General features: G+C 39.5%; 1 protein-coding gene across 1 annotated transcript in view; it reads right to left on the bottom strand.

Moving 5' to 3' along the window:
• Positions 1 to 16049, bottom strand: part of LOC126167960 (kinase suppressor of Ras 2) — a 166783-nt gene that overhangs the window by 85261 nt on the left and 65473 nt on the right. The window contains exon 11 of the mRNA XM_049920519.1: positions 11697 to 11977. Coding sequence (XP_049776476.1) covers positions 11697 to 11977 — 281 coding nt within the window. The remainder of the gene's footprint in view (positions 1 to 11696; positions 11978 to 16049) is intronic.

Raw genomic sequence — 16049 nt, 5'->3', positions numbered from 1 at the left:
TAGAGGGCTTCTGAAGTAATGCAGGGCATTCATTTTTGAACAGTTAATTGTGCTAGACGACATTTTATCTTCCTCCATTTGTAACCAATATTAATATGTGCCATCACAATGGCAATGGCTCTGAGCACTATGGGACTTAACATCTGTGGTCATCAGTCCCCTAGAACTTAGAACTACTTAAACCTAACTAACCTAAGGACAACACACAACACCCAGCCATCACGAGGCAGAGAAAATCCCTGACCCCGCCGGGAATCGAACCCGGGCGTGGGAAGCGAGAACGCTACCGCACGACCACGAGATGCGGGCATGTGTGCCATCACATCTTAATTAGTAGAGGCAAAGTGTGAAATCATGAATTTTTTTTTATTAAATTTTACAAATTTTTCTCAAAATGCTAAACTATTTATCTTTAAGCAAAATCACGAAATAACTGACTAAATTTTGTAGAGCCATATAATTTGAAGTTAACAGCGGAAATTCGATTCTACACCACTTCAACATCTTGTGTTGTATTGAGTAAAGGCCACATGTGTAAAATTATTAATAAGAGTTCTTCCCATAAGAAGAATTAGAAGGCACTAACGATGAGAGGTGTCAAAAGATACGTTACTCTCAGACATCAGTGCAGCGGCGAAACAGTTGAAAACTGATAAAAAAGAATTCATTTTATCAACAATTAAAACTGATAAAGAATTCATTTTATCAACAACTATCTACCATTGAGGCCAATATACCAATGGAAAAAATTGATCATCCGAAACTAAGAGAGTATATGTACAAATACGTACCACGTTAGTGTAATATTATATATTTTTTGAGGGGAACAAATATGAGTAACTTATACTGGCACCAGTTCGACTGTGGGGCTTTGGAGCAGAGATTTTACTAGTGTTATTAAAAACACACACACATGGTTTTATGTACCAAAATGCAGCTGGGTGTAAAGGAAATTCCTTATGCTTGTACAGAACCCACCCCAAAAACTATTCTTACTTTTCTAGCAATAACAAGACAGACTGAGACCTGGAGAATCAGCAAAATTTGGACTTTCCTATGTTGCCAACTATCACATGGCAAGAATTTTAAAAAGTGCAAATAGAGTGACCTACTCAACCTAACCCGACTGTCATGCATCAAGATTTTATAATGTTTATAACATGAAGTTTTGGGATGATGTATGAAGTTGGCTACCTCTATTTGTGCATCATTGCAGCCAACTCGTGCACGTGTAATTGCCGTGTCGTGACTATGTTGACAATCACTAGCCCCACAACCGAACCAATATGCATATTTTTTGATACCCATATTTTTTTATACTTATATTCTTTTGTACTATCACTTACTATATTTACATATGAATTCGAATCAAACTGCATATGTTTTCTGTACTAGTACATTAATTATTATTCTTATATTATGCATGCCAAAATATGAAGATTAATGAGCTGAAACCATTGAACACAAATGAAATCACAGGCACAAAAGACGACTGAAAATCTGCAGCAGCATTTTCAAATCAACTTCAGTACCCCAAGGATAGCAATCATGTGTTTATGCCACGCTCTCTTACTCAACAATATTTAGGATTAGATAATGCATGCTGGAGCCCCACTCATTTCAAAGACAAGTACAATAATTCCTTAAATTGTGTTAAATAGTACTCTAATATCAAGTCTATTGACATTTTTAAGGTGCTGGAGACTTGCCCTTAGCTGGAAGATTATGGAAGGTTCTGTACGTCAAATCATCAAAGATGAGGAGGAAAGATTAAAAGAAGCTGCGAAAGATGAGAGACTTTCAATTCTTTGTGATGAAACGATGGATAGAAATGGGCAGAGAGTGTTCATGGTTCCGATGAAAGTACTTAGTTCAGAATTTTTTTGTCAGGGGAGTGAAAGTTATTGTAAATTCAAATGCTACAGCATGTTCACAAGCAGTTATGAGCATATTTCAGAAACCTAAAATTCAGTACCAAAATGTAGTTTCTGTAACTTCGGATTCAGCCTCTTACAGTGCAAGTGTATAAATGCAATTTGGGTTTTGGTTCCAGGACCGTTAGAACACATGCAGTGCTGAGTCCATAAATTAAATTTGGCAGGCAGTGTGTGAACCACGGGACTCAATGATCTGAACTATTGTGTTGAGCAGGCAAAAGCCATCTTTAATATCTGAAATAAATAGCATGCATACATTCAATTCTTAAATCTGAAATATGAAGGTGAACCTACATAAGCTACACTTTTCACAAGTCCCGTCATCACTAGGTGGAACTTCAGTTTAAAAGCATCAAGCACCTTGGAGAATGTCTGTATGATACAGTAGAATTTGTTGAAACTGTTTAACGATATGAGTGTGTCTGTGAACTATTTTAAAAAGTTGACCTCTAATGTAGTAAAAAAATCAGTGCCTTGCTATTTTTCTTATTGAGCATTGCTCAAAATATTACAGTTTGCTGCTGCCATTAGAGAGAATTTGTGTTCTACGATTGAAGTTTAGTGAGTTTTGAAAGAGCTTTAAATTACTACAGGATGCATCCCTTCCCTCACCCTGCCCCCTCCCCTCCCAAGACAGCCTACGATAAGCTTAATACACTATTGAAGCAAATCCAAGTACATTTACCATCTCTGTTCTGAACTGGAGGTAGAGAAGCCTGATAAAACTGAACCACTTCATACAGGGTGACACGTGAAAAACTGTCATTTCTTCTGTCAGTAAATTGTTTGATCCAAGAAACATACTGAAAGGTGACTCATTGTTGAAATTTCTAAACTAATTGAGTAAATTCCTATTCTACGAGAGTTTTTAAAGGAACATCTTGAACCATACACAGTGTTTTGGGATTTAATTGCTAGTTCTTGCCGAGAACTACCCTACTTTCTCTGAAATAAGAGTATGGGCATTTTGTGGAAGCTGCAGTGCATGCTTTGTGGATTCCAGTCAGTTAAGTTGATAGACATTTCCAACATCCTGTAATATAATGTCTGGCAGCAGAATAGCTCTGACTCCCAGTAAATGGAAGTCATGGTTTCCCTGTCTTTCTCATATTGATTTGCAGATTCTGTACATAGGCTATGCCCTACTTATTAAAGTGGTAAGATAAATGTTTACAAACACTAATGCTTCGATGTATGCCGTTTTCACCAGATGCATAATTTTCACGCTTTTTGAATTTACGTAAAAATAAAATATGATTCATTGCGAATTTGCATTCAATTTTTGCTTTGGCTTTTATTGCTGAAAATAAAATTTAGCAAATTATTGATAAAAGATATAAGAATAGTGAAAACATACCAAAACAGCTTTTTAAAAGTGACCAAACCTGGCAAAAATTTATAACACAAACAGGTGCCTCTATTAATTAGTAAGGTACATTTCTGTAATTAATCAGCAATTCATAATAATGTGAATATTATGCTGCCAAGGAAATTCTGGTAAAGGGTTAGATGCAAGTAGATCTTGATGAACTTAGAAGGTGCAGCCAGTAGACAGCAAGGTCAATAGACATTGTCAATCAATAACACCTTGAAATGTAGCCACAGGCATAAACTTCATTTATTCATGAACTAGTTCAGATTTCATAGTACGGGGATATGACAAAAATCTGTAAGTTTGAAGGTTTATATAAAACAGTTCCAGTGTTACATACACAAGTATTATTTTAATTAATATTAATATCTTAATGTATCAGTTGTATGCAAAGCACTCACCAACCAAAATATGGACTGGTTTTGCTACAGACTAACTCCTTGAAAATCTATTGATACAAACAACAGTTTCTTCCATTTCCACAATTTTGCATAACTGTTCTTATTTGAAATCTCCAAGAAATCCGCTATAAAGTGACTTACCTTGAGGATGATTAGTGCAGTGTGGATAGTAGTGTTTATAGGAAGTTGCACATTTTCTCTTAATGAAAACCATAATATCTAACAGACAGGAATTTTGTTAGTAGGAATAATGAGTAGATTTTTTTTAAAAAAATAAGGAATTATTAGTATGCATAGATGTTTATTTTATCAATGTCTCTGAGGTCATTTACAACTAGTCTGTTTTCGTGGTGAAAACTCACTAGTTAGTAATCTGAATTCTGTCCATTATAATTATCTGGGCTGTTATGCCGTGGTCGGTTGATGAATTCTGTGGTGATTCCCAATGTTTCGTCTCCGACTGCGGGAGACATCTTCAAGGGGGTCCGTAGCTTGATGGAAGGTCCAACACACACACACTGGCTCGCTACTGACTGCTGCTAAATTCCGTGTCCGCGCTCCCCCGCGCCGCGGCGTGACGTCACGTGTTTTGAAAACGTCAGTGCAATTGGCCGCTGTCCGTCGCCGTCGATCGCCGTTGCCATCACCCAGTAGTGGACGAGTGGTACACATCTTCTTTAACACCGGCATCCATATACCGTTTAATCTGACGCCCTCCTCCTTTCGGTTGAAATTATTTGGGTGTTTAGCGATTTCGATTGCCTCCCTGTAGAGCCTTTCGTAATATCCGCTCGTGGCCGCTAGTACTTGCGTCTCCCCAAAACAAATATTGTGATTCCCTGGCTGGAAAGCATGCTCCGCAACAGCTGATCATTCCGTTTCTCCTCTTCTACAATTTCCCTTGTGCTCTTCCAAACGTTTGGAAACAGTTCTTTTAGTGGTACCCACATAAACATCACCACAGCTGCATGGGATCCTATACACTCCAGATTTTTCCAATGGTTTGCGAGCGTCCTTGGCAGGCCTAAGGTATTCCTGTATCTTCCTGGTGGGCTTGTAAATTACGGTAATATTCCGCTTCGTCAAGATCCTCCCTATTCTTTCCATTACATTTTTAACAAACGGCAGGAAAACCTTCGATTTTGCAGTAGCCTGTACGTCAGTATGATTTCTGCGTGGCTGCCTCAACGCACGTTTTATTTCGGCGGACGAATATCCGTTCTTCATTAGTGCATTGTGGAGATGTTCCATCTCAGCGTCGAGCAACTCAGGTTCACAAATATTTCTAGCTCTGTCCGCTAACGTCTTGATAACACCCCGCTTCTGCTGTGGGTGGTGGTTCGAATCTCGGTGCAAATAACGGTCCGTGTGCGTGGGTTTGCGGTACACTGAGTGGCCCAAACTACCATTTTCGTTTCTAAACACAAGCACATCGAGGAAATGTAGTTTGCCGTCTACCTCCTCCTCCATTGTAAACTGAATTCTTGAGTTTATACTGTTCAGATGTTTGTGGAACCGGCTTAGTTCCTCCCTACCATGTCTCCACAACACAAACGTGTCATCCACGTATCGGAACCATACATTTGGTTTCTTGCTCGCAGTACCTAAGGCATATTCTTCGAATTTCTCCATAAAGAAGTTTGCAATTACGGGACTTAGGGGGCTTCCCATAGCCACGCCATCCGTTTGCTCATAAAACTGTTCATTCCACTTGAAGTATGTGGTCGTCAAACAACACTTAAACAGCTCTAAAATATCAGCAGGAAAAATTCGATCCAGCTGTTCCAATACATCATTAAGTGGAACCATGGTAAACAGCGATACCACATAGAAGCTGACCAATATGTCCTCCGGCTGGACCACTATGCCACTCAGTGTACCGCAAACCCACGCACACGGACCGTTATTTGCACCGGGATTCGAAACACCACCCACAACAGAAGCGGGGTGTTATCAAGACGTTAGCGGACAGAGTTAGAAATATTTGTGAACCTGAGTTGCTCGACGCTGAGATGGAACATCTCCACAATGCACTAATGAAGAACGGATATTCGTCCGCCGAAATAAAACATGCGTTGAGGCAGCCACGCAGAAATCATACTGACGTACAGGCTACTGCAAAATCTAAGGTTTTCCTGCCGTTTGTTAAAAATGTAACGGAAAGAATAGGGAGGATCTTGACGAAGCGGAATATTACCGTAATTTACAAGCCCACTAGGAAGATACAGGAATACCTTAGGCCTGCCAAGGACGCTCGCAAACCACTGGAAAAATCTGGAGTGTATAGGATCCCATGCAGCTGTAGTGATGTTTATGTGGGTACCACTAAAAGAACTGTTTCCAAACGTTTGGAAGAGCACAAGGGAAATTGTAGAAGAGGAGAAACGGAATGATCAGCTGTTGCGGAGCATGCTTTCCAGCCAGGGAATCACAATATTTGTTTTGGGGAGACGCAAGTACTAGCGGCCACGAGCGGATATTACGAAAGGCTCTACAGGGAGGCAATCAAAATCACTAAACACCCAAATAATTTCAACCGAAAGGAGGAGGGCGTCAGATTAAACGGTATATGGATGCCGGTGTTAAAGAAGATGTGTACCACTCGTCCACTACTGGGTGATGGCAACGGCGATCGACGGCGACGGACAGCGGCCAATTGCACTGATGGTTTCAAAACACGTGACGTCACGCCGCGGCGCGGGGGAACGCGGACACGGAATTTAGCAGCAGTCAGTAGCGAGCCAGTGTGTGTGTTGGACCTTCCATCAAGCTACGGACCCCCTTGAAGATGTCTCCCGCAGTCGGAGACGAAACGTTGGGAATCACCACAGAATTCATCAACCGACCACGGCATAACAGCCCGGATAATTATAATGGACATGATATTTCCGGCCGTGAAAGTTTACATTTTAGAATCTGAATTCTACATCATTATTAAGTCTGCCAGGAAATCTATACAAAAAAGTGAAGAAAAAAAAAGTTTCATTTTGAAGTGCCTCACTTAAAGAGGATTAATGTGAATGTTTAGTATTTTCTTACAGTTTGGTTGTTTGATATACATAAATATAATTAAGTCCCATCCTGACAACAATAAAGACATACAATAACAACATACCCCTCTCAAGTCTCTAAGGCCCAACAAGGGTCAATCCCCCACTGAACGTGTACATTGTACTTCAAGGAAGGGGAAAGGATTATACAGGATGGCTAGAGACAGAAAAATTTTAGTAATTTGGTACAAAATTTTATTCTGAATTTTCTTTGTATGCTGTTTAACTAAGAATTAAGCGCAAGTTTCCTCAAAGTCCATGTATGTGAAGAAGCATAGTGTCAGGAGACGCTTAGTTTCCAGTACTTTCCTGACAAAAATAGCTAAATGCATCTGTAGTTTAACCAATGGGTTGCATGAGAAACAAGTCATGGGGGGTTGCTGGCCATTCAAGGAATTTGGAGTCAAATCTGGACACTCTCTTGGACTTCAGCGACAGAGCAGACAACAGCCTGTCTCTCTCTCTCTCTCTCTCTCTCTCTCTCTCTCTCTCTCTCTCACTCGTGCCTTCAAACTGAGCAGATAGCTCAGCGCATCTGACCAACTCTGTTCTTCTCAACCATCAAGTTAACTCACATGCACACCATCTAGATTTGCGGACATCCTCCAATCCTGCATTAATGAGCCCTTATGTAACACAAATATTCAGAACAACCAAAATTTGGTTTGCTTTGCTCTTTCATTTTGAAACTCTCTTCATATGCCCGTTCCTTATCCATACCAATCAGGCTCCATTTCTACGTCAGTGCATATCTATTGAAATCCTAGCAAAAAAAACTGCCCTTTAGTAGCTTTGTTTTAGCTAAATTTAGTTATTCCACAACTGTACCAGCTAAAAAACAATTGAACTACATACATCATACTCGGTTCAGAAATTCACCTTCAGGAACTGGTGGAAGTTTAGCAACACTGTTGAGTAACCTGCTCCAACACACAGATGTGCATTATGTTAAGTTAGTTCTTGTTCCAAGCTGATGAAGGTTCTTGTTGTCTCTTAATTCAGAAGAAATGGATCACACTTGTTCTTTTGTAATATTTGCAGATAGTTAACTCAGATATTGAAAAAAACTGAAACTTATCCTCTTGTAGGGAATCAATGGACTACACAGGATATTTCCATCTTACAAAAACAGTTGGAATTACTGCAAAAATAAAATAAGGGGACACTAAACAATTGTAAAATCCCAGTTTTCTTTCTGCTGTAATGCCTGTTCATTACAGCGAATATCTGCGACTGTGACAGTGAGTGAAGAATAATACAATGACAAAAACACAAATAATGAGAGAGGGCTCTATGCATGGTAACCCAACACCACATCTGCTGCCCACAGGCACAACTGTGGAGAAAAACAAGCTAAGTTACTGCCAGCACAGAAAAATTAATATTAGTAACTACAACAAATAATGAAGAAAGGGAGATGGATAGACTTGCTTATGGAGGAGAAGTTGCATCCTCAGACTAAATACTGGAGTAATAAACATGTACATTTAACACTGATGACCTTTTCAGAAAAACAAGTTTGTGGTGGCACAACAAATTTAGAGAAATACTAATACTAAATTGTTATTTCATGCTGTAGGTTATCTATATGAGAAAGTTTTATTTTTACTTCAAAATGATATTATCTTACGACACTTGAAATTTCTATTCCATCACTTGATCACAAGCTGAATTGATCCTATGTAAATGACTTCAATAAAAGATACTGACAGTTGCACTTACTCCTATTTGTTAACATCAGTTTTTCCTTTCATATTAAACAATGCTTGAACTGACTGTCATTAAAATCATCTATACTTAATCTTTTTTCAAAATTCTGTTAATATATTACTACCAGTAACAGTTACTAGACAATGTACTGTGAACAAAGCTTTCAGACTGCGGACAACAAGAGTCTTACACACACACACACACACACACACACACACACACACACACACACACACACACACACACTCTCACTATCTCTCTCTAAATAAATGATAGTTGTGTCTGCAACCTTGAGTGTAACAGGATGTGGCATGCCACCTTTATTTAAAATTTATTTAGTCTAGATTTTGAAATAGATAAGTTTGCTTTCAGCTTACAGTAATTTTGATACATTAGCCACATTTCCTATACAGCAATGCACAACCTAAAGAGCAACAGACACCAAGTAAACAGCAACTACATCTGTTAACGCAAACTTTATGAATGGGTTGATTGGATTCCAAAATCATAAAAACTATAATAATGAAAATGTGTCTCACTCCTTGTCAACTTGTGACATGGAACTGTAATGACTGCTTTACACCAGAGTGAACAAACATCAGCGAATGAGAATTCCCTCTCATATAAACAGTAGCCAAGTAAAAGTGAACATCATTCAGTTTGGTTCAGTTCACATGAGCTCACTTGTGTTCCACTGGTTGTCAGTTTTTCAATGAACCACCAGAGTAAGTTCACACCTTCATCACTTTGGCACCAGCAGCAGAGAGAGCATTGTCTGTGGTTCTGTGAGTGAACTTTTATTATTGACACAAGTTACGTGAGTAATGGAGTGGTCTGAAGAGAATGTAATGTTTCTGACAGTAGAATATAGACACAAACATGGTTCTTAGATCCCAGAGATCCACACCACAAATGCCTAACAGAAAGAAATAATAATAATAATGATGGAATATTGCCGAAGCACTGAAAGGTTCAACTGGGGATGTGAGAAAGACAATAAATTCATAGATGCTTGCATCAGGCAGTAACATAGTGAATAAGCACAGGTTTCATATGTATTTTTATTAAAATGTGGCAACACAATAATTTTTCCTTGAAAGTAAACAAAGTCTATTATGCTGATTAAACATATGTGAAGGACTATCATTCACCTGGCCTATGTTCACTGTAGGTGGAAATACAGCTTCTCATCTGAATATCTGAAGAAGACAAAAGATTTCTGACATCTCCAGGGTGTGCAGTTGTACTCATAAGTACCTGGGAATTAAAAGTGAAGGCAACTTTTCACTTCAATCACTATTTACACACGAAGGTATAATCAACCTTTCTTTACTTCCCCCCCCCCCCTCCCCCCTCTGTGGTGCTTTCCTCCCTTAACAGAATATGATTTTGCAGTAGTCAATTATATGCCCTCTATGAATTGTGGCAGTATAACGTTCTTATAATAGTTTATGATTTTTATGGCCAGAACCTCACTTTCTCCATTTACACTCTGTATAAACAGATTGTGACGTATTTTAAAATGATTCAACCAGCGGTTCAATGCACTGAAATTTTCAATGTCTATCTACAAAGCTATTTCACAGACCTTGTCTAGCAGCATTTTTTCGCTTATGCTTCCACTTCTCTGTCCTTGAAACTATATTAGAAGAATATTTTCCACATCACTGAGTGTAGACACATGAATGTTCCTCCATTTTGAATCCCCAGGTATCATTATCTTTGGCATTTGAGAACACTTCCATATTTTTGAATATGCTGCACATGTAGACGGCTCTAAATCTTATTTCTTCCCAGGTTTGAATATTAAAGTTAAGATAGTCATCAACATCGCCGATGGTCGTCACCTTTTGCTAGACTGTAAGCTTTTAAAATTTGTTTTTGCACTTCATGGACTCAGTTACTGTGACCTCACATCAGGTGACCTTAGTTGCATGGAAATTGATCTGGGGTTCTTTCAAGGCATCTGCCTGTATTACTAGAAGGGAAGTTGTGTTATTGAATAAGATCTAGGTACATGTTGACCGGTTGAATTAATCACAATTCACTGCATCACATAACAAAAAATTTGGCCCTTGTGAAGTGAAATGGAAAGGAATCAGAAACCCACTCTAACATGTTAAGAATTACATAAAAACTAGATTTAAATTTGCAAAATGTTTCTAGTTTTTTCCTTAAAGGTGGACTCTTTCTTAATGCAGGGTTCGTTAAGAGCATAACATTGTTCTTATGGGAGTTTTGCAGGAAGCAATGGAAATTTTCGTTATAAGCGCATTTGTTAATTCAGGGTATTACTGTATGCACTTTAATAAAATCCTAGAAGTTCTTTGCATACTCCACTGTAGGCATCACGAACTATCTGAGACACAGCAAGCATTCGAATGAGAAACAATTTAAATGTAAATGTCTCCAGCTGCTAACAGCCTAAGAGTAAATGCTAACCTTTCTTCAGGTTATGTTGCTCCAAGTGTTCTGCATTTAAATTTCCCCCTCAATTGTAACAAGAAATCAGCAAAAACTGTAAAATGACCTGCACTAAGCTTCGCAATAATGGTAAGCAGTTCAGTGCACTACCTCCTTGTGTTTCATACACTTAGGCCTACATTCTTCTTGTGTAATACCATTTTGCTTGCTTCATCATAATCAACAAGCTTGTCATGCAAACTTATCCTATCTGGATACCAAAGTTTTGCATTTCAGCTGTAAATAGTGTTGTGTTAAGTAAAATCCATGCAGTAAAAAAAAAAAAAAAAAAAAAAAAAAAAAAAAACAACAATTGTTACAGACAAAATAACACAGTGTTGATACAGTAGGCATGCTATGCTCATTATCTCGTATTCTCTTCCATGTAAATGCTTGTACACAGCTACACAAGTTTATTCTGTCTGCTTACATTCACTCCAGTGTAAATAAGAATTAATATGACAAATTACCATGTTTCTTAATCACATAGCTTCCTCAAAAACACTTTGGAAGTAAGTAGTAGTTCTTTTACAAGATTCAGGTGTGATTTTCAATGTAGTGGCGGCTATATCACTGTTTGTGTCATTTTGTGTGGAAAACACCTTAATCTTCATTGTTTCCTCAATAATTTATTAGCGAACCTTGAAAAAATTTTATTTACTTAAACTTATTAGTGAACTGTTTTAATAATACTAAATGTAATTTAGAACTTCTATATTTTTAATCTTTAATATCGCAGAAAGTCATAATAAATGTTACTTACACTGTTTTGTCTGGGCCAGGTTCGTTCAACTGCTTCCCCATCAGACACTTGACTATCCTGGGAGTCAACCCGCACAGGTGTACGTTCACTGTCACTACCAGACACAGTACGCTCACTGTCATTTGACTTTGATGTGTCTGCAAGGTCATCACTCTCCACCGTCTCTGTTGTCTTTACTGAAGTATTTGTAATGACAGAAGAACTACTAACTGGAGTTGATGCAGAAGGAGCCAATGGATGTGTCTCTAAGGTGACACCCTTCTCAGGCTGCGAATTCTCATCTGCGTGCACAAAAACATTGTATCAAATGTGGAAGGTCAAATTAGTAACTTCCTGGATATGAACACGTATCAGCTCACAACAGAAAGAAATGGAAACATTATTCATCAATTCAAATTAAAAATTTGAAAAGAAGGCTTTGCTGTTATTCACAGCAATTAAAAATATTTCAACTTTTAACAGGAGAAAAGGGGGATACTAAATAGCACACAAAAATCAAGAAAACCTGTGAAACTGTAGACAGTTACAGGCTAGTTGGACAGCATAGGAATTCATTAATTTATACAAGGGCACCCATTAACCTGTAAACAATATTTAGAACAAACGATCCACACTGAAATCCTTAAAAATTGCACCTGCTCTCAGGCTTCAGAAAACTATAACACCATGAATGATACAGCAAAACAAAACAAAATATATCTGAGAAATAAACACATTGATATGCAAATGATGACAGCTGCATTTTAAGTATGACCTGTTTTTCAACAACTTTTTAAATATTGTGTTACAGAATAAGTTCCAGAAAGCTAAACAGTTTGGTAACTGCAGAATATGGCCAGAAATTTTGTTTCAGCCAGCAAAAAATTAGCATCAGTGGACATACATTATCAATTATATGATATACACCTCCAATGGAATGAGTTCAAGTGTGAGTCAATAGAATTTGTTCATAGACAGAAGGATAAACAACATCAGTGAACAATACTTAGGATAATTGCCTGTCTATCATTTATAAATATTGTGAGCTCAATTTTTCACGAAACTGCAACAACATTGAACTTTACAAATGGGCAGTGTTCTGACATTCTTGACATCTCACGAAGAGGAAATAAATTGTTTGACCACCCTGTTGCAGGAGATGAACAGTTATTTCCTGAAGCTATCAAAACATCCCAAAGCTGATTTTCAAGAAAGGTGTTGGGATTTTCCATGGCAGAATTACACAAATTGAAGTTCATATACGTAAAATGTATAAAAATAGTTTAATCAAACAATGTAAAATCAAGGATGGTAGTTTCAGCTCTCTGAGACTGTAGATGTGTGTGCAAGCTGCGCTTGCGCGCGCGCGCTAGTGTGTGTGTGTGTGTGTGTGTGTGTGTGTGTGTGTGTGTGTGTGTGTGTGTGTGTGTGTCTACTGCTGACAAAGGCCTTAACGGCCGGAAGCTATGATTGCGCGAATCTTTTTATTGTGCCAATCGCAGCTCAGCATCTCCGCTATATGGTGAGTAGCAACTTTCCTTCTCGTATTGTAAACATAGTTTAAATTATGTTGAAATGCAGAAATCAAATAAGACTTGTGAAGAATTGTGTCTTTTGACAATAGTATTTTATTGTATGTATTATAAGGATCTCGCATAAAAATAACTTTCCAAAATTAATCTGAAAATGTTATAAGAGTGGTCGGTTAAGAGTTACACAGCAGGACCGTTGCTTAACGATCTTCACAGTGTTTAGTTGATATCACTAACAAGAACATTTATACAGTAACAGAAACATGCAATGCACCACAATATCTGTAAATAAACCTTCAACCACAATGTATTTTTTTATTGAAACAATCTATTTCATGAATAAGAAGATAGCCAGGGATAGAGAAACTGACACCCATATTGAAAGATAAAAAATTTAGTTGACAACACAAGGTCAAATAATTAAATGAAGTGTATGTTATATTAGACAGAAAGACTGTACAATCAGGAATACACTTATTAGAGATTAAGAACTAGTCATTGATAGTGATTCTTTTTGTTCGGAGAAATAAAAGTCATAACGGGGCAAGGTCAAAAACCAGAGGGCACTCAGGGCCCTGTGACCCAGGGCTTTATTAACGTGGAAAACCCATTCACCCGACTGCCAAAAATCATGCCTCTTCTACCATAAATTGATGCATAATCTTTTCAAAACATCTATGCAGAAAGCATGGTTAGCTGTCTAACCCTCTGGAACAAACTCTGAATATACGACTCCTCTCATATAAAAAAAGGGGCAGTGGGGGAGTGGGCATGGGGAAGGTGGTGGTGGTGGTGGTGGTGGGAAGAGGGAGTGGGGAGGGAGCAGACAGGTGGGTTCAGGGGAGAGGGGAGGGGGGAGGGGATAGAAATCGGGGCGAGGAGAGAAGAGACAAGACTAACTGGCAGAGGGGGAGAGGAGACTAACTGAGGGTGGGAGAGAGAGGAGAGGAGCCAAAATGGTGGGAGGGGCTGAGCATATTGGAGGAGAGGATGAGAGAAGAGTAACTGGAGGCGGAGAGAGAGGAGAGTAATTTGGGGGGAGGGAAGAGGAAAGAAGAGGAATGGGGAGGGGGAGGGGAGATTGAAATGGGGAATGCAGATTTAACCCAAGTTTTTCTTAAACAATATTATGAGAAGGTTAGATTGTTATTCACCACATAGTGTTGGCATTGAGTCGCAGACAGCAACAATGAAAAGACTGCTAAACAAAGTCTTTCAAAAATATGTGCGAGCACATACACACGCGCCTACGCCTGGGACCTCTATCTCTGTCTACAGTGGTTGACTTCTGACTGCGTCCATGTCCGACATCAATACAATCTGCAGCCTATGGTGGGAGGTTAGAGGCAGCAGGGGGGTGAGCAGGGGAAAGGAACGCTGGATAGGGGTGGGGACTGGAGAATATGACCTCCTGCTTCTGAGCGCATGTAATGATGTGTTGGTGACAGGATTGGATTGCTATGTGCATGGTCAGGAGGCTGTGCTGGAGAGCAGAAAAAAGAGAAAGGGGCAAGAGAGGTAGAAAAGGGGTGAAGATTGTAGGTCCATTCGTTGAATAGTAAGTGAGTGCAGTACTGGAGAGGGAGCAGGGAAGGTGGTAATGAGTAGGCAACGAACATGGAGTAACGAAGATTGAGGCCTGTGGGGTTAAGAGAATGAAGGATATGGCACAGGAAGAGTTCACAGCTGCACAATTCAGAAAAGCTGTTGTTGGTAGCAAGGGTCCAGATGGTGCAGGCTGTGAAGCAGTCAGTGAAGTGAAGCAAACTGTGTTGGGCAGTGTGTTCAGCATCATGGTGGTCCTGCTGCCAGGTTTGGCGGCAGCCATTCATGCAGACAGATAGTTAGTTGCCATGCCCATGTAGAAAGCAGCACAATTGTTGCAGTTTGGTTTCTACATCACATGCCTGCTTTCAATGGTACCCCTGCCTTCGATGGATAGAAAATGCCTGTGACAGGACTGGAGCAGGTGGTAGCCAGAGGGTGTATATGACATATCTTGCATCTAGGTCTATTGCACGGACATGAGCCAAGAAGCAAAGGGATTGGAGTATGGTGCAGACGAAACAGACAAGGATATTGCATAGGTTGGACAGTTGGCAAAATGCTACTATGGGAGTGGTGTGGAGGGTAGTAAGTAGGATACTCCTTACTCCAGGGCATAACGAGAGGTATTCGAAATCCTGGCAGAGAATACCATTCAGTTGCTCCCAATTCTTGGTGGTTCTGAGTAATGAGATGAATTAACTTGTGGCCAGATAGTGGTTACGAGGGGTGTGATAGATGACTCGTGAGCCAAAGTACAGGAGATTGTTTCTGAATGAGACTGGGAGGGTAATTTTCAACTGTGAAGATCTCTGTGAGACCTTTGGTATATTTGGAGAGGGAATGCTTGTCATTACAATGTGACTGTGCTACAATGGTTGACTTCTGACTGCGTCCATGTCTGAAATCAATACAATCTGCAGCCTGTCGTGGGATGTTAGAGGCAGCAGGGGGTGAGCAGGGGAAAGGAATGCTGGATGGGGGTGGGGACTGGAGAATATGATCTCCTGCCTCTGAGAGCATATTGGTATTGAATGGGTGGTAGCTGTCAAAGTGGAGTTATTGTTAATGGTTAGTGGGCTCATGAGGGTGGTGATATTGCTGTAACCATCCCTGAGGTAGAGGTCAACACTGAGGCTTGCTGGTCTGAGATGAAGGAGGTGTTGAGGTTCTGCAGGAATGGAGGTTCTGGAAGATTTCATCAATGAATTTGAACCAGGTGAGTGTTTTGGGATTCCTCTAGATGGCTCGTGGATAGGTTAGTGCCATGTGGTACTCAAAATTGAGGTGGATTTCT

The sequence above is a fragment of the Schistocerca cancellata genome, chromosome 1 (assembly GCF_023864275.1).
Source record: "Schistocerca cancellata isolate TAMUIC-IGC-003103 chromosome 1, iqSchCanc2.1, whole genome shotgun sequence".
NCBI lineage: Eukaryota > Metazoa > Arthropoda > Insecta > Orthoptera > Acrididae > Schistocerca > Schistocerca cancellata.
The sequence above is the reverse complement of the archived record's forward strand: the minus strand, read 5'-3'. Positions and strand labels throughout refer to the sequence as shown.